At 34.3% G+C, this 20,406-nt stretch overlaps 1 protein-coding gene across 4 annotated transcripts; it reads right to left on the bottom strand.

Moving 5' to 3' along the window:
- Positions 1 to 2,092: 2,092 nt before the first annotated feature.
- On the bottom strand, positions 2,093 to 19,611 carry LOC131056728 (disease resistance protein RPV1). Of its 4 annotated transcripts, none has more exons than XM_059221667.1 (7): positions 18,944 to 19,611; positions 17,869 to 18,856; positions 17,603 to 17,761; positions 6,575 to 6,922; positions 5,190 to 6,473; positions 3,016 to 3,356; positions 2,515 to 2,634 (listed from the first exon to the last, which is right to left on the bottom strand). In XM_059221667.1, exons 1-6 carry the CDS (start codon positions 19,411 to 19,413, stop codon positions 3,033 to 3,035), a joined length of 3,573 nt encoding a protein of 1,190 aa, XP_059077650.1. In that variant the 5' UTR covers positions 19,414 to 19,611; the 3' UTR covers positions 2,515 to 2,634; positions 3,016 to 3,032. The 4 variants fall into 4 exon arrangements, with proteins under 4 accessions (XP_057846968.2, XP_057846969.2, XP_059077650.1 ...); XM_059221668.1 differs by having other exon boundaries at positions 2,521 to 2,637; XM_057990985.2 differs by lacking the exon at positions 3,016 to 3,356 and having other exon boundaries at positions 2,093 to 2,652; positions 18,944 to 19,610.
- Between the last annotated feature and the right edge of the window lie 795 nt (positions 19,612 to 20,406).

Here is a 20,406-nt window from a genome sequence, read left to right as displayed (position 1 = left end):
CTCATCACAGGATGTCGTCAGTCGAATCACACAGACTTGGAATACATCAACCGGAAACCCTGAAGCTGAGACTACCAACCGATAGTCATATCAAATGAAACCCCGATACAAAGTTTGCATATACCAGTTCACACTCCAATATACCGGTTCACTTTTTGCATATACTGGTTCACACCATCATACTAGTTCACTTGCCAGTTTGCTTACTTCAATATACCAGTTCACACTTCAGCATATTGACATCAATGACTACATACATTACCATCATGTCATCAAACTCTACACATATGCCAACATTCATATCCTTGTTCCCCTTGTGGATTCACATTCCTCTTTTGAATGTAAAGTTTCTTCCAATTGAAAATCATCATAGTGACTCGCTTTCTCTCTCCTAGGTGGGGAGTAACTAGGGTTTAATTTTCCACTTTAAAATACCTACTGATTATGAGCTTGAATTGCTAAAGGGACTACAAACGTTGAGGCAAAAGAAGAAATATATGAAGTAGTACACTGAAGAATTCTACAAAGTGATCATTAAGGTTGGATATAGTGAAGCAATTAAAGAAAAGGTTGTGTGGTACATCAATGGACTAAGAACAAACATTCTTAAGGAATTGAGTTTGGTAATGATAACCATAGTCGAGGAGGCATTCCAATTTTCACTGAAGGTGTAGGAGAAATTGAACAAGAAGTTTGAGTAGAGGTAAAGGTCTAAAAGAGGAAGCTTTTAGAGAGGCAAAATATAGTCTAGATAAGGGTAATCTTATGTCAAAAAGAAAATAAAAAAAGATAAGCCCTACCATTGTGTACAGAAAGAAAGTAATCAATATCCCAAAGAGAGAGATGATAGAAACTCCTACTACAATGATAGAGTAGGCTATAATTCCTTCTGCAATGATGAAGACAAGAGAGGTGGGAGTAGATCTGAATGAAGGCCATTTAGAGAAAAATGTTTCAAGTGTGGAGGTGAAGGGCACAAAGTATTTGAGTACCATTAAGGAAGTACTGGCAAGAGAACTAAGAATAATGGAAGAGTAGTGTATCTGGAAGAAGAACCTGTTGGATCACACATATATTATAACAAAAAATTAAGGATATTTTATAGAGATTGTTAGTTTTAGGATCATGAAAGGAATATATTATGATGGAATTATTTTGGAAATGTATGAGCAAGGAACTAGAGCACCCATTAAACTAATAGTCACACCAAATAATTAAGGCCTTGCATATGTTAGAAGTGAATAAAATATAAATGGTGTTGCAAACGAAATAATATAAATAAGTCATTTCAATCAATGAAAAGTCTTCAATATTCTTATTGCAATAGGAGAATACATAAAAAGGAAATGTGTTGGGATCTCCATCTTTGTAGTATTTTTAGATTGAGGAATCATTCTGGAAAACTATGTTGGAATAGGGAGTAGAATAGAAAATCTACGAAAGTTTGTTTACAAATTATAAGTTTAGATGAAATTGTGTTTCTAATTGCCAAAACATTATATATATATTCAAAAGGTATTACAAGCCCGAATGTTTACATGCCAAATAGAATAGTAGTTAAGAAAGGTTTAAATATTTGAGTTGGATACGTCTTTGCTGCTTATTATGATTGAAAGATGGTAATAAGTGGAATTATATGACTAGGTGTAGAAATGTTCATATTGTTACAAAATATAAGGAAAATCGAGTTCCAAAGGTTCAAATTTTATAACTTCAATGTCATCTTGTGAGTCCATCTACATTAAGGTGGGGCATGTTGATAAGTGATTTAGGCATATGTTTTCATGCAACTTATAATTGACCAAGGTTTCCTAAGTTCACATGAATTATATTTTTAGATGCATTCGTGTTAGATTTTTAAGATATAAACTCATCTTGCATGTTGAATACATGAAAGGAAAATAAACAAATTTATTATTATTTAGTTTATGATTATTTTTCTTGTTATTTTAAACAATCTATAATGAAGACCTCTATGTTGAGGCACCATCAATATGTAAATATTTTATAGGTTGAATAGAAAAATACAGTTGAAATAATTTTATGTGTTTTCCTCTATCTCCATAGTGTTTCTATGCTTGCATAGACCTAGTTTATGCAATTCTTGCAAATATTGATTCAACCATTTCTCCTTATATAAAGAATAAGGCTTTTACATCTGTCTACCTATTCTCAAAGTTATGAAAATTATTCTCAAAGTTATGAAAATTATTCTTATAAAAATAGAGAAAATTTTGAAAACAAAAATAATTTAAGCAGCTCTTCAGAAACATGCCCATTTACGGCTTCTACTATCCATCCTGCCATGAATGGTAGATCATCAAAATCAGCCCATCGATCATCATTATTGCGTACGTTGATGTTCAAATGTATTGCGTCATCATTGGAGAATTTAAAGTCGTTAAACACTTCTGAATCTTTTCTCCACATCAGCATATGTCCTGAAGAATTATCAAATGAGTGGGTGGTGTAAGTATGACCAAGGAATGATACTTCAATCTCACAATTCGGATATGTTACAAGGAATAGCCAAATTGCACTGCTCGGCTTGGCATCCTCTATTAAAACTGAAGCCTCCGTGCGATTCTCTAACACCTTCAAAACTCGACCTCCAGCTTTTTCTATATCTTTTGTCTCCTGACAATTTAAAATCTAAAATCAAATGTCGTTCAGTAAAAATTCAAAAGCAGAGTAATGTCTGTTGTTATTGTTGGACACGTACTATATCATTATCATTATCACTTTCCCTATAAAAGCAGAGTAATGAATGTAATAATTAGTATTGTATTCATCCATGAAACAATAGAGCTTTAGAACCAACTAGAAATGATACATGACTTCACAAAATAAATTTCTTCTTTTAATTTATCTCCAACTTTTTTTCTAAATTTTATATGCAAAATATATTATTATGAATTTTATTGAAGAATATCATCTAAGACAGTACTTAAAAATGAGCAACAAAATTTAATATTCATGAAATAACGCAAATAAATTAAACAACCCCTTAGAAACCTGCCCATTTACGGCTTCTACCATCCATCAAATTCATAGCGTCGATCTGAATTGCGTACGTTGATGTTCAAATGTATTGCGTCATCATTGGAGAATTTAAAGTCATTAAACACTTCTGAATCTTTTCTCCACATCAACATATGTAATGTATCCATCAAAGTGGATGGTGAGTGGGTGGTGAAATGACCAAGGAATGATACTTCAATCTCACAATTCGGATCTGTTACAAGTAATAGCCAAATTGCACCACTCGGCTTGACATCCTCTATTAAAACTGAAGCCTCCGTGCAATCCTCTAACACCTTCAAAACTCGACATCCAGCTTCTTCTGTATCTTCAAACTGCGCACAATTTAAAATAGAAAGGTATGTTTTCTAATAAGTTGTTGGATGTTCTATCCCTCTTTCCTAATAAAAAAGGAGCATAATAGAAAGGTATGTTTTCTAATTCTATGCACTTATGTTTTTGTGGTGTATTTCTAGTGGTTTAATATCTAATATGTCTATTTCATAATTTTCACATTCATTTAGTTTTAGGCATTAGTATGAGTGTACAATTTTTTGTTCAAGATTCTATGACTATATAAGGTTTTCTTCTTAAAAAAATATTAGCTTGACTTTCATTAATATTTAACTATCATTTGCCCAACCTGCTAAGTTTTCAATAGTTCTTTCTTAACTTCTTTTAAAAAATAGTCTCCTAGTTGATTTAAGTTTTAATTAGTGATTTTTCTTTCCTCCCTATGTTTTAAATTGGTTTTTAGATTCTAAATCTCATCCTATTTCATCTTTCATAGCACTCAATCAATATTTTACAACAATATTTAGCATCCTCCATTTTCATTATAATTATCTTTCCAACTTCAAGGGATGATTTTTTATTCTTTCTTCATCATATTTCTTTTATTATCTTGTTATTCATTTTCTCTTTGACATCTCTAACTTATCACATCTCCCCCCAAAAAAATCTATGCACACTAGGACAATAATTTTGTTTGATGCCCTCACAACGTTGAATGCAAGAGTTTGGTGAGACTTTTCATTTATATTTTTGAAATTTTATAGTCCTTAATTTTTTAGCTTATAAGAAAGGCAACACAATGCAATGATCTCATTGTTTTTTGGTGGGGACTTCATTTTCCAAGCATTCATGCTCATAGGCCCGAGGAATATATTTATTCCAGCTATGGATTCATTTGAAAGCTCCAACATTAAATTTAGCACAAAATTATATGGTTTCAATTAAATTAATTTAAAAATTTGAAGGTTTCTAAAAATAGATGTAAAAGAGAAACCTAGAGACATGAGTAATCATGAAAAGTAGGGCAAGGTGAATATGAATGTACTTTCAGCTATTATATGGCATGAAGGAAGAAAATAACATGAATTATTGTAAAGTCAGAAAATGAAATAAATCAAGTTACAATGTTGAAGGTAAAATGTGTAGACACAATTTTTGTAGATTATATATTAGAAAGTATTTCAAATGAGCATCATAATTGAAGCTAACTAGAAATTTGACAATATAATTCAATTAGAAAAAGTATATAAGATTTTCTTTGATTTAGATAACAGTATTTATAATTTTGTAGACAAGTTCAGAAAGAATTCATAAGATTTTATGACTATAGACAAATATAAGAATTAGAGTCAAGGTAAACCATACAACAATTAAAGATCATAAATTAATGAAAATTAATCAGAACATAATTTAAAAAAATAAAATCAATAAACAAATAATATTTTTTAAATTATAAAAGGAATGCAAGACTCCTAGAGACAATTTTACAAGAGAAAACAAGATCACATGATACAAACCATGGAGAAAAGGGGCATAAAAGTTATTAATAGCCTAAGATTCATGTCATGGAAGACATATGAAGTTTAATATATATAGATAAGTTTTCATTCTTTATAGAAATTTTATCAGTTATATATATATATATGGTAGAAATTTTATAGTTGTGTGCAAAACGCAAATTATCAACAAATTTATCAAACACAAATTTTATAGTTGTGTGCAAAAACACAAATTATCAACAAATTTATCAAACACAATAAATAAAGGGAAAAAAATGTTCTAGAATTCTTTCAGGGAAAAAAATGTTTTGGACTTTTTTCAGGTAAAATAAATGTTCTAGAATTCTTTTATAGGGAAAAAAGGGTTTGACTCACCAGCAATCTGGAAATTGACAACAGCATCGGCCATGCTGCAACGGAGATTTGAAAACAGGATAACTGGTCCAATAGATCCAGACACTCAAAGTTTCGCAGTTTCCAACAACTATTGGCTTTAATAACTTGTATTGATTTCAGACCTTCCACATTAAGTGTCTCTAGTTCATCACATCCGCTTATGTCAAGAACTTTGAGTCTTGCCAGGTTAGAGAGGCATGCCAGTCTTCTCAGCTTTGAACAGTTCGTCAGTTTCAGACTTATCAGATTGTCTGGTAACCTTCCAATCCCTGTCAAAAGACTATTGTCGGACAGATCAAGAATTTCAAGTTTTGGAAAAAGACTTTCGGCCTGAGGAATGTCTATCTCTAGAATGTGGCTGTGTCTTATGATTAAATATGTTAAACAACCTGGGCGATTTGGATGAGCACTCTGACCAATACTTGCCTGCACCTCAGAAATATCCAGAGACATATTTCCTGGATCCACTCTTGTCAGCAACTGCTCCATATCAAGTGGACAATCTTGAACATCCAAAATTTTCATATTCACCCATGCAACAGGTAACGTTCTCATTCCACAATTATATATTCTGAAACTTTCCAAATGTACTAACTTTTCAATAGAGTTGCCAATAAGATGTAGATTAGTGCACCCTATCAGACTCAAATCTGTTAACCTGCTCAAATTATATAGAGAAGATGGCATCTCTGTCAATCCCGAGCTCCCTATATGTAGTTCTTCCAGATCTTCCAGCTGTTCAAGATTGTCAGGCAATTTCCTCAGCTCAGTATGGACCACATTTAAATGCTTTAAAGACTTCTGAACCTCAGTTCCTTTGGGCATTTCCTTTAGCATGGAGCAACCCTGAAAGTTGAGGTACTCAAGCGTGGAGATTTTTCCCAAATCTTGGAGAACAAGATTCCTGCAATCTCGCAATGCTAAATATTGGAGTTGCAATAATTCTTCCGTAAAAGAATTTGGCAAAACCTCCAAATCGCTGCAGCCAGATAGATCTACATGTGTCAGATTTGTTACTTCCTCAAATTTTATTGGGAGTGTCTTCAGGCCTCGAATATTTTGTAAAACTATCTTACCCAAATTCCTCAAATTCAGCTTTCCTAACCACGCCTCAAATTTCCGAATAGCTATTGGAGGCTGCAATGACTCTGAAGTTGAACCATGTTTTTTGACCACGGCTGTGGATGGTCCAGCTGTGCTCGTGCTTGCGCTTCCAAAATCTCCATACAATGCGACTTCCAATGCACGCAGTTCCGAAGAAGGCTGCGATACGAACAGTGATTTAATTGCTATTAATATTTAATATTACAAAATGGAAAAGCTCTGCTCTAATTAAAACGCTGGCTGAGGAAAGATGCACATACCTCACGATCATCAAACAAGTTGCAGAAGTCTTGAGGGCTGACGCCATGAAGTTCCAACACTCTTAAACTTCTCAGTAAAAGAGTAAAAGGAATATTCCTTAAACAACTCAAGCGAAGCCATATCAAGTCTCCCGACACACTATTAAATTGCTGCAGGATACTGGAATTTTGAACCGCTAGAATCTTTAACCCGTTTATATCTTGATTTTGCAAAAGTACGGGCAACTCATGGGATTCATCTCTACGAATTCCTCGTACATCGTACTTTGACGTGGAGACCTTTCCAAAAAACTTAATGATGGGATCTTTCCATCCATCAAGCCAGCCATAATGATGGGAAGAACGTGGCTGATCAATCAGAGGAGATAGAATATGTTAAATACAGATTATTCTACGTAGTTTTTTTTAATACAGATTATTCTACGTAGTTTTTTTTAATGACTATATAAAATAAATTCAAACTAACATAAATAATTATTTTTCTGTCTGTATAGAGACTGTAAAACTAGTAGTTATACATGAGCAAAATAAATATGTTATAATGTAAATAAAATAATTAAATAAATAATATGTACACAATCTAAATAATATACATTAATTTTATTTTATTTTTTTAAATTATATAATGGTAAGTCATGAATAAAATATAAAATATAATATTTTATTATTAATAATGATTCATTTCATTTATATTTTATGATGAGATAAACTGGTTGCTATTTGGTGACTGATGGAAGAAGGGAAAATGGATGAAGATCACAGTAAGGATCTATAGTAGCATTTAAGAAAATGAAATTATTGAAAAGAGAAATAATATAGATTAATTAGAACCTTCATTATTATTATAGAACAAAAACAAGGGATTACCCATAATTTGGGCAAATTCATACAAAAAATAATAAGCTTTCTTCACTCTAATTTTAGAAAATTACATTGATCTTTATCATAAAGGAACAAATGTTGTGTTTTATTAAATTTTTAATTGATTGTCTAGATAATTTTAATTATAATTAAAGTTATTGTATCTTTTGGTAAAATAATGATCAAGTCTTGTTCAGTGCAAAGGCTTGAAACTATTGAATTTCTGTAGAATGATAAAATTTTGTACTCACAAAAAGTAAATATCTTGATTTTTTAGAAATTTTGACAACGAATGATCTTGATCTCTACAAATTCCTCATACTATTGGACAGAGCCATGGGAACTAGAGACCTTAGATATGCAAAAATAGAATTTATTATTTTATGTAAAATATATTTTGAAAATAATTATTATTAAATTAATGTATAGATAAATTTAGCAAGCATGTATATTATCTAAAAAAAAGGTGTTGTGGTTATTTGAAAACGCTACAAATGTATTGGAACCTTCAGTACGAATGTAGAACAAAAATAGGGGATTTCACAAAATAAACTTTGTTATACCTTGATCAAAATTACATTGATATAAATTAGAGATGTGCATTACACTAAAAAATTGGACAACTATTGTATTATATATATATATATATATATATATATATATAGACACACACACACACACACACACACACACACATATATATATAAAATTTATATTAAAAGTTGATAACTATATGTTATCGAGTTAACAATGAATAATATCCGATTGCGTTTTTGTTTTGATTGGTGACTTGCTTAACATTAGTTAAGCGCCGATCATATGCTATCGGGTTACTAGACCCGATAGCATATTGGTGTCGATTCATCGGACTATTAACCCGATAACATACATTACAGATTCACATTGTTATCGGTTGACAATACCTATCGTTTGGCATAAACAAAACATTGATCATTGTGTTAAACCCAATAAGCATATACCGATTCATATCGATTTATTTGTAGAGGCACAATTAAGAGATGCCATGGATAGGCATGTCTCCATGTTGTGGAGACATGTCTACCCATGACATCTCTCTTGTAAGATATATATGTGCTTGTTATTGTTATCCAAAGAACATCGAAATTATTAATGTTCTTTCTCCACCATCTGCAATACATAGAAGATAATTAGAAAATAGAATTGATATATATTGTAAGTAATATTTGCGTTGCAATACAACATCATTATACATGTTGCAATACAACATCATTATACATACCTTGATTTTGAATTGAAATTTGAATAACTTTTACATGGTATCAGAGCCTCGGTATATCGAACCTGAGGCATTCAAATTTGTGAAAAAATTCAAAGTCAAGAAGATATCTAACATCACATTTCTTCAAATGGCCAGCACTATCAGATTTGAAGATAGACTCAAAGGAGGCAACAATTTCTCAGCATGGAAATTTAGAATTAAGATGATCCTAAAGGAGAATAAAGTTGAATCATTTGTAAGAGTCGAATCTAAAGAACTTGAGAATGAACCTGACAAAACAACATGGATCGAGGGTAATGAAAAGTCCATCAAGATCATAATTGATGGAGTGAGAAACAATATTATGACAATCATAAAGAAACATGAGACTGCCTATCATATGTTCAAGGCACTCGAAAATGCATTTGAGATTTCCAATGCAAGCAAAACCTTGGCTCTAAAAAGAGATAAATCATATAAGTATGATAAATGGGTAGTCAATCAATGCCTACTTCATGCGGATATCTACCCTAAGGGATGAACTAGCAACACTTGGATACGAAATCCAAAGCAAAGAGTTAACACTCATTGCTCTCGATGGGTTACCTAGTGTCTACGTTCATTCAAGACATCAGTGCAAGGGCTAAATATCCAAATTTTGAGAGGCTAAGAGCAGATTGTCTTCAAGAAGAATCAAGGTTGAATAAGAAAGGGATCAAACATAAGAATATAGATGAATATCTTCAAGTTATAAACACCAACTCCAATAAGAAAAGAAAGAAGAAACAATTCAAGAAGAGGAAAGGACATCAAGGCAAGAATACCTCCAAGAAGGATCTCTCTAATAATCAATGCTTCAAGTGTGACAAGTTCGGGCACTATGTTGCTAAATGTCTTGAAAGATGTAAACAAGCTACACTTGTCAAAGTTGGAAAGTCAAAGGACAAAGATGATTCTGAGAAATATGTGTTCTACTCAACACTTTTAAACCAAGTATCAAACAAGGCTAACTCATGGGTGATTGACACTGGCTCATCTAGACATATTACAGGGTTCAAAGAAGTGTTAGACTCCATGATAGAGGAGACAAATGAGGAAGTAACAATCAGAGATGACTACATATCAAGTCAAAGGAATTCGAACCTGCACCATCAGACTGAAGTTAGGCTTATCATTACAACTTATAGTTGTACTATATGTCCCAGGCATCAAGAGGAACCTAGTCTCCATCTCAACACTAGAGGATAATGGGTATACGGTGACCTTCATGAACAACAAAGTGTTGGCTTGGCCAAAGAATTTGTCCATCAAGAAAGCCAAAACCATTAGTCAAAGACAAGGTTACTTATATAAGCTATGGACAAAGCCCAACCTGGCCCTAATCCATGAAGTTGCAGATACAAATGAAGTTTGGCATAGAAGACTAGGTCACTAGAATTTCAGAGCTTTATCATTTATGGAAAACCTTGTCACAGGTTTACCCAAGTTAAAACAATATCATTTAGGGGCATGCAAGGGATGTGTCGTAGGTAAAAATAGTAAGGGCTCTTTTCAAAATAGTACTACGTAAACAAGTAATGTTTTAGAATTAGTCCACTCTGATGTATGTGAACCTATGTCAGTACCCTCTTTAGGGGGATTTTTGTATTATATAATATATGTGGATGACTACTCTAGAAAAATTTGGATCTACTTTCTGAAATGTAAAGAATCAGAAAAGATCCTTAATAAGTTTAAAGAATTTAAAACCCTAACAGAAAACTTCTCAGGTAATAAAGTTAAAACCCTAAGAACTGACAATGGGGGGGAATACACCTCAGATCTATTTAAAGAATTTTGTAAAAATGTTGGGATTAAGAGGGAGTTTACTGTACCTTATAATCCTCAACAAAATGGGGTAGCTGAGAGGAAAAATAGGACAATTGTAGAAGCTGCCAAATCTATGCTTCTTGATCAGAACCTAGATACCCATCTTTGGGCAGAAGCTTCATGCATTGTCATGTATATCCAAAATAGATGTCCTCACTCCCATATTGAAGATAAAACCCCTGAGGAATTTTTTACTAAAACAAAGCCAAATATTAGCCATCTTAGAATATTTGGATGCCTTGTTTATATCCATCTACCTAAAGAGAAAAGGTTAAAATAAGAGCCTTTAGGAAAAAGGGGAATATTTGTTGGGTATAGTGAAACCTCCAAGGCCTACAAAATCTACATACCTGGTCAAAGGCATATTGAACTTAGTAGGGATGTAATTTTTAAAGAAGGCTTAGCCTTAATAAAAGCCCAAAGTTCTATAGAACCTGAAGTCCATGTTCCTGCTCCTAGCATAGATGAAGATCCCGCTCCTGAGTTTCAGAGGGAGAATCTTGAGGAAAATGAAGGTGAAATTCAAAACCCACCTAGAGAAAATCTCAAGAAAAGATCACTATGGGCCACCAAAACTATAGAAGAAGCTCATCAGTATGTTGCCCCTTCAGGAACCTTCAAATAAAGAAAAAGGCCTAACAGATTCACCAGCTATGTTGCCCTCATGAATGACCTTTCAAAAGCTGAACCTACCAATGTATAAGATGCACTTAAACATCAAGTATGGAAGGATGCCATGTTTGATGAATACCAGTCCATTGTTAAAAATGATGTTTGGGAGATTATTCCCAGGCCAGCTGGAAAATCTGTTGTATCTTCCAAATGGCTCTACAAGATCAAACATGTTGTAGATGGCAGCATTGAGAAACACAAGGCCAAATTTGAAGCCAGAGGGTTCTCACAAAAGGAATTAATTGATTACAAAGAAACCTTTGCACTTGTGGCCAGATACACCTCAGTAAAAGCAGTCTTAGCCATTGTCGTAGCAAATGGATGGAAAGTACATCAAATGGATGTAAAGACAACATTTCTTAATGGAAAGATTGCAAAAGAAGTATATCTAGAGAAAACTGAAGGATTTGAGATTCATAATGCAGAGTCTCATGTGTGTAGACTCAAGAAATCTCTTTATGGGCTTAAACAGGCTCCCAAGACCTGGTATGAAAGAATTGATACTTATCTCATTGGGCTAGGTTTCTCAAAGAATGATGCAGATCCAAATCTTTACTATAAACAAAACAAAGGTGATATGTTGATATTGATTCTATATGTTGATTATTTGTTAATCACAAGTGGAGATCACCTCATATAGATCAGTGCAAGAAAGACCTTGCTAAATAATTTGACTTGAAGGACTTGGGACTCCTTCATTACTTCCTAGGATTAGAAGTATGGTGAAATTCGGATGGCATCATACTAAACCAGGGTAAGTATACCTTGGACATTTTGAAGAGATTTGGAATGTTAAACTGCAGACCTATGACTTCTCCAATGGAAACAAACCTTCATAGACTTAAGGAAGCAGCAACAGAATCACAACCCATAGATCCTACTCTATACAGGCAAATGATTGGGTCCCTGATGTATCTAGTAAATACAAGACTAGATATATATTACGTAGTTAATGCTTTGAGTCAGTTTATGTGTGAGTATCTGGTAAATACAAGACTAGATATCTATTACACAGTTAATGCTTTGAGTCGGTTTATGTGTGAACCAAAGGAGATACACCTGGTAGCAGTAAAACACATCATGAGATATCTACAAGGTACTTTAAATCTTGGTCTCCTGTATAAGAGAGTTGATTTGGATTTACATGGATTCACATATTCAAATTGGGCTAGAAATGTAATTGACAAGAAAAGCACCTCAGGATGTTGCTTCAGTTTAGGTTCAGCCATGATATCCTGGATCAGCTGGAAAGCAATCATCAGTAGCACAAACTTCCACTGAGGCCGAGTATATTGCACTTTTCATGGCTGCTCAAGAGGCAATATGGCTTAGGAAGTTGCTTGTATGGTTATTTGGTGAACCAATGAAACCTACAGTTAGTCATTGTGACAACGAGAGTTGCATAAAACTCTCACCAAATCCGGTGTTTCATGACAGATCCAAACATTTTGAGATTCCATACCATTATGTTGGAGATATGGTAGACATGAATGTGATCCAGTTGGAATACATTTGTACAGTGGACCAGACAACAAATATTCCTACCAAACCACTTTCCAGGGTGAAAGTTGAGCACTTTAGAAAAGGTCTTGGTATGATTGAAAGGTAATTTGCTTCATAATCTATACTTATATATTAATAAAGATGTTTAATGTGTAAAGTTCTTTGTCATGCTATGACATTTATGGGCTCCACCCCCTATGTACATTTCTAAGAGGTGACGATCTCTCAGATAATGGACACTTGTATGTAGACATTATAAGGTGACGATCTTATAATGATCAAACCAGATATCATGTGATTCCTAGTATGTTATGGATGTGCCATAATTATATTATGGTAAAGACATTTTGAAATGTCAGTGCAAACACCACAATTTGGATAAAATGAGGATTTAATTATTCTCATGTTTTTATCCTAGTATTGCTTGATTTGCAAGATTGATATCACGTGCTTAGGTGATATCTTGTCATCACAAGTTATTGTGGTGAACTTTTGTATCACGTGTTTAGGTGATACTTCATATCACGTGTTTGACTGATATGATCCTCTATAGAGTGAGATTATGAGACTCCATAAGGAATCCTGACCATCATGAGAAATGTGATGCTAGATATGTTGTCATTCATCTTCCCAAGCTAAGAGGGAGTGTTGATGAAATAGCATCGATCAGATGAAGAAATCCTTGCCAGGAAATATATATATATATAATTTATATTAAAAGTTGATAACTATATGTTATCGGGTTAACAATGAATAATATCCAATTGCATTTTTGTTTTGATCGACAACTTGCTTAACATTAGTTAACTGTCGATCATATGCTATCGGGTTACTAGACTCGATAGCATATTGGTGTCGAGTCATAATGAATTGGCACCAATATGTTATCGGACTATTAACCCGATAGCATACATTGCAAATTCACATTGTTATCGATTGGCAATACCGATTGTTTGGCATAAACAAAACATTGATCGCTATGTTAAACCAGATAAGCATACATCGATTCATATCAGTTTATTTGTAGGCACAATTAAGAGATGCCATGGATAGGCGTTGTGGAGATATGTCTGCCCATGAAATCTCTCTTGTAAGATATATATGTGTCTGTTATTGTTATCCAAAGGACATCGAAATTATTAATGTTCTTTCTCCACCATCTGCAATACATAGAAGATAATTAGAAAACAAAATTGATATATACTGTGAGAAATATTTGCATTGCAATACAACATCATTATACATACCTTGATTTTGAATTGAAATTTGAAGAACTTTTACAATTACGTGTTGAGATAACTATAATAAAATAGAGCTACAAAAATACTACATTAAAAATATATAAACAGATATTAAATTGATTTTCTCTAAGCATTGTTTTTGTTGACTAGAATCACATATATAGACAACCTTTACCAGGGTGGGGTAGGAGAAAGCTATCTCTCGCAAAAATCCTTTTTAAGTTATTCTCTGACCACATTATAAAATGCTATACAAGACGGTATTTAAAGGTCTTCCGAGAGTAGCAAACTAGGGACTTAGAAATCATTGAATTTCAAAATCCTTGCAATTTTGTTAAGGCAATGAAGAAGTACAGATTAAGATAACAAGACTCGAAAGTTATAGGATTATTAGGACATTTGCAAGCTTCTAGACATTCAATTTACTTTGATATCAATGGTCTTCAGGGAATCCATCAAATTGTAAACTCTTCAAAAAGGGATTTATTTTAATATTTTTGCAAATGATCGTATGGGCTGGTCTTTTCTTGCAAGCTTGGAAACAAAACTTTCATTCCACCAATTATGCTCTATGGTTACATCCTCGCTACATCAGATTTTATAACGTCCCAAAGGAATATTGGGACATTGTTCTTTTGTTTGGAATTGAGAATAATTTAGGACGATTTATGAAAGTCGATGAAAATGTTTATGATGAACAACATCTTGATACAAAAATGGGATAGATGGTGATCTCCAAAAGATTGGGAAGTTTTTTGTTGTGCTATGATCACTAGCCTAAAATCATCTTTATTGGCAATTGTAAAAAATAAGCTTATTACATAAAATAGAAAATCTTTCTATAGATGTGGACTGATGGGAGTATAGCAAAAAAAAAAATGCAGGATTCATTTTCTAGAAAAATCTTTCTTATATTTGATGAACTAGTGATGCTTTAGAGAAGATTTCAGGCACAAAAGAATCGGAGAGGAGCGTTGACAATAACTCAACCCTAAAGAAATTAAGAATAGACAATTTGCAACATCAATAAACTTCTTTTAATAGGAACATGAATCTTTAATTACAGCTTGATCACATGATCAATTGATCGAATGATGAGAAATAAGAAATGCAATACAATTGGTTTAATAAAGAGGTCTTGGACATTATGGGATGTAGTCATATACATATTCATACAAAAATCAAATTTAAACAATCTAACTTAATGTCATTCAAAAACTATGCATGTTGTTCTCATGCAAAATGGAAGAATTGAATATAACAACAACCTCTTCCTTAATTTCAAAGAATAATCAGCTCAACAAATTTTATGACAAAAAAAAAAAAAAAAGAAGAAAAAGAAAAGAAAAGAAGATAAGATAATTTCTTAACTTTAGTAAGCTTATCTCCTACCACGATGCACTAAATTCTTTGCTTTTGTAACTTTCAAGCCTATTCCAAAGCTGATTTCAGGGGTGGCTAATTTCTGTGGCTTTTACAAGATCTGCATCTTATTCATGCAAAACAACTTTTTTCTAATTTGTAATCTTCCTGCAACTTACTCTTACAAATCAAAGGCTTCACCCTTTTCGAAGGTAGATTCAAACTTGACAAATTATACCAGATGATCTTTTTGACTTTGATCTCCTCTTTTAAACGAATTGGCTTCACTTTTTATACAATCGATTTGGAGCAGTGGCAAACATTGGGCGATCTCCTCTGAAGTGACGCCTCTTTATTAATTAAAAATAATTCTTTCAAAAATGAAGCCAGCGGCTGATGTGTTCTTTGCAGGCTGCGATTCTCCTTGCTATCGAGCAAGTCTTCCTCTATTAGATATGGCTTTGATGCAAGTGCAGCCATGTGCCAAATGGGAAAACAGACTATGCACATCTGCCAGAGGGTAAAGGAAGAGGTTTATGCATGCAGAGTGTGGAATTAAAGACTCAACCATTACCATCATGGGAGAGGGTCATGAGAAAGGCTGCGTAGAGAGACAAATAAAAACAGAGTAAAAGCATATGGTAAACACGTCTCTGTTGTATTGAAGAGGGGAAAGGTTGAGGGTATAAAGGGGCCCACATAGAAGAGAATGGGTATCGGCCTTGAAGGTAGCTGTGTGTCGATCAGAAACAGAAATATAAAGTGAAAGCTGTGTAGGCCTGAGAAGAGGTGAGCCCTCTGCAACAAAGGGAAAGTACAAAGGAAGCAGAGATAGAGCCAGCGAAAACAGAATACGAAGAGGGCTGTGAATGAGGTAAAAGGGGAAAGAGGGAAGTGGCTGCTAAATAAATACAGATGGGAATCAGCCAACGAGGAATTAGTAACGCATCGGCCCAAGAACAGAGTAGTGGGTCAGAATCGGCCCAGGGAAAGATAGAATGAGATGAGGCCGCTTGGAAATTGGTCTGAGCTTAGAGAAATAAGGTTTGGAGGTTTTGAACAGAGTTGAAAGGCCATTGACAGGCCAATCTTGTAATTAATTTGTCGCAATAACTTGATGGTGACATGGAATTTAATAAAGTTGAAATCTTTGTTTTCTTGCTAAGTGAGTTTATGAGTTGTGAATTGTCGGTTGAGTGAAGTTGTTGCTGGGGAAAGACTTTTGTTCTCCCCTTCATCAGAATCACTGGATCCCTTGAATGGAGCGTCTTGGAAACAAGGACTTTGATGCCCACGATCTTTTTCTTTGTTGATACTAAACAATGCGAACATTCCCACTCCGATATCAAATGTAGTTTCTGAAACCAGCCCTTACCCTTAAACCAATTGATAAAAAGATTACAGTAAATTGAGAGAAAAGATAACAGTAATAAAAACGGTGATAAAATCAGATCACTTACAAGAAAAATAAATTGATCATTCATGGATTTCAACGATTGCAGAATCCTCTGTTTTTTATTACTGGACTGTTTTGATACACAGCAGTCTTTTGTTCCAGCTTGATTGAAAACTACGCTAGGCTTGAATACAAATAGAATTCAATGGAATAGTTCATAGCATAACAGAAGGAACTTATTACGCATTAGCGGTCACATGCATTATCATTGATTATTCGTTGGCAGAGGAAAAGGAAAAACAGAGTTGTTAGCTGAATTTAAGATCTTCTTAACTGAATTTAAACGAAAACAAACTACAATTAAAACTAACTGTCCAAGCAACGCAAGGAACGAAGGGCACGCAAAAACAGGTGACCGATGGCAGAACTGAATGATCAACTGGACGGCCAGCATCAATCATCAACAAACCCCATGTAGATTTTGCAGAGTTTGTGAATAACTAGAGTTTGACATATATCGAACGACCGAGTAGAAATTGTCATTGATAAACAGAATATTAGGGTTCAACTATATTGGGAAAAGTAATGTAATAGGGAGAAACTAAAAATTGAATCGGTACTGTAGATCCTAAATGAAAAGATTCAAATAGAAGAAAGGGTCAGTCAGCCTATCTTGAGGAAAACTTCTTGGTTAACTTCAGTCAGCCTATTTTGGAGAGGTTTTATTAGAAGATGGAGATTGCTGCAACATTAATAGAAGTTAACCGAAGATTCAAAAAATAGCTTTTGGAAAAATTAGACTTCCGTTTACTTTCTATGTACATTTCCATGCTTAATGGCCAAAAAAATAACGGAAACTGTTGAAAAGTAATGAGATCAAATACCCGTGTGGAGATCATTTTATCGTTTGAACAACAGAGGCGAAGAGGTAAATCCTGTCTGCCGATTTGTCTTGCCAAGTCCCTCACTAAATCGTGCATTCTTATTTTGAAGCTCCCCTTTGCTCTTCTCCAAATACCTACACTCCAATCCACGCTTTCAACCTGAAAGTAAGTTCATTAGTTACATTACTGTAATAAACAGTTCAAATGACATATATAAATGATGATAAAAATCTACTCCTATTTAAGGGTTGCAGGTAATATTTTACCTGTAACGCTCTTGAACGAATTATATCTGCAAGCTCAAATTCCACAAGGCATTTCTGACGGAGCGTCTGAAGGCATTGAAAACCATTATCATTAAATCCATCCAAAACCCTCTCCACCAGATCTCTGTATTCTCCCGTTAAGAAATGGGCAACGTCTAAAAAGGCCTCTTTCTCTGTATTGTCGAGAGATTTATAGCTATCCATTACTATCCTTCCTAGTAAGTCTTCCGGCAGTTGTTTACGGAGGCTTTTCAACTGCTGCTTCCACTTTCTTGGGTTACGTTCATTGTGGAGCTGCCCGGCTAAAATTTTCAAAGCCAAAGGAAAACCACCACACATTCTAACCAACTCTTCCACCATATCTTTCAAATCGTCGACTGGTTTGGTGTTGCCGAAGGCATACCAGCAGAATAGCTCTTGGGCTTGTTTCTCATCTAGTAATTTGACATTGTATATTTCTATTTTAGAACTGACAAACAAAGTTTGGTCTCTAGATGTCACCAAAATCACACTGCCATTTCCCAGCACATCCTTTACACATAACAGATTGTCTACTTGCTCTGTGTTATCTATATCATCAAAAACAATCAAAACGCGTGTCAACCCTCTTAGACGATCTTGAAGCAAGGCCTTACCTCTACGGGAAGCCTCAATACACAAATTCTTATCACGCAGCAGATTTCTGAGGAGTGTTTGCTGCAGACATGGTATTTTCTCTTTACTCACATCAGACAAGAAACAACATCTCTGGAATTGGGAACACATGGAGTTGTAGAGATGAGTAGCCAGAGTTGACTTTCCCGATCCGCCTAGCCCCAAAATCCCGACAACGTGGGTGCTCTTTGATTCACTTCGACTCAGAACCACCTTTTCGAAATGCTCCGCCGCTTGACGAAGTCCCACAGGGTACTCACATACATGCAGTTGTTCCCTTCCGACCTTTACTAATACAGTCTCTACGATTTCTTTCAATCGCTCTCCATGGTCGCTGAAACAATTTTGGGACTTGTCATAAACCAGAAGTTCAGGTTAAAAACTTTAAATCAATATATTTTCATATCATGTAAATACTTACTCTATCTCTGTCCTGAATGGGATGCCAGAAATAGCAGAAACTTTTTCGAAGGCTTTTATCCAGCTTTCCACTCGTTCATCGGTAACCCTGCCTTTCCTTCTATGCTCCTCAAAGGCTGTGGCATATGCTCCCTTCTCCACATGACGAAGTTCTGAAGGTTCGATGTCATAGAATATGGGGATGATCTTAATAGAAGTTGGGTCAGAATCAAGCATCCATACCAGCTCATCCAAACACCACGGGGATTGCGCATATGTTTCGGAGAAAATGGCGATCTGAACGGAGGCACTACGAATGGCAGATTGAATTGCAGGGGTTAAGAAATCCCCCACTTGCAATTCCTGTTTATCGAGAAATACCCTCAATCCATGCGTTTCGAGAGCATGATAGATATGACTAGCAAGGGTTTTCTTGACATCAGGTCCTCTGTGATTAATAAAAACATGATACGGAGGAAACACTTCTTCCATAAGGAGATCAAACTCTTACACAGTGTAATGCAACAAAGATAAACTAACAAATGGATTGACATAAAGTAAGCAATCGGAGGAACCAGTCAGAGAACCGTGACACACAGAAAGTTAGGGTTGCAGGTATGATGGTTAGGTCAAACTTATCTACAAATTGATTGCTTTTTAATTCTCCCTTAAAATTAAAAAACAAAAAAAGGATAGGTTTAAGATGGGAAAAGGAAATACCGTGCTTTTTGGCTGTGGTATGATTTTAGTTAACAAATTCTTTCAGACTGTTTAATTTCATACAAATTAGTCTAATTGGTGCGGTATTCATTATAATTGATTCGATCTATCGTAACGTGTCCAATTTTCTATATATGTTAAGTAAGGGTTGTGTTGATATCCCATCTTTGAAATGGCATTGTTAAATAATAAGTGTTTAAAAGAAAGTATGTATAGGCACCTAGTGGGAAAATGGGAACATACCCCAAGCCTTGGGAGTTTAGGATAAATTTAGGGATGCCCCATCAAGAGGATAGTCGGGTATGAAGAACAAAAGGGTGCCCTCAAAATGAGTATAAAAAGGAATAAGCAGGTAGGGATAAGATGATATAATAGATTTGGATAGGGGATGTAATTGACTAATAAGAAGGAATAAGTAGGTAGGGATAAGATGATATAATAGATTTGGATAGGGGATGCAATTGACTAATAAGAAAAGAGAATTTTGGGAATATAAATGATATTCATGGTACATGGTTTGAATCATGATTATGAGACACTTTGATGCTCTCTATATCATATACTATGGAAGACCATGATGTTATTTTTGCTATGTGGTACAAGATTGACTCAACGGGAAAAGTAGTCATCAAAAGAAATTTGACACATAAAACCATGATATGGAATATCATGATGCTTGTTGTTGAAAGATTCTTAAATAAAAAACATAAATGCACACCAAACTCAAAAGATTCTCAACAAAAAAAATATGAAAATCCAAAGAAC

The sequence above is a fragment of the Cryptomeria japonica genome, chromosome 5, assembly GCF_030272615.1.
Source record: "Cryptomeria japonica chromosome 5, Sugi_1.0, whole genome shotgun sequence".
In the NCBI taxonomy this organism is placed as follows: domain Eukaryota; kingdom Viridiplantae; phylum Streptophyta; class Pinopsida; order Cupressales; family Cupressaceae; genus Cryptomeria; species Cryptomeria japonica.
Note: the sequence above shows the minus strand (reverse complement) of the source record. Positions and strands in the feature narration are given on the sequence as shown.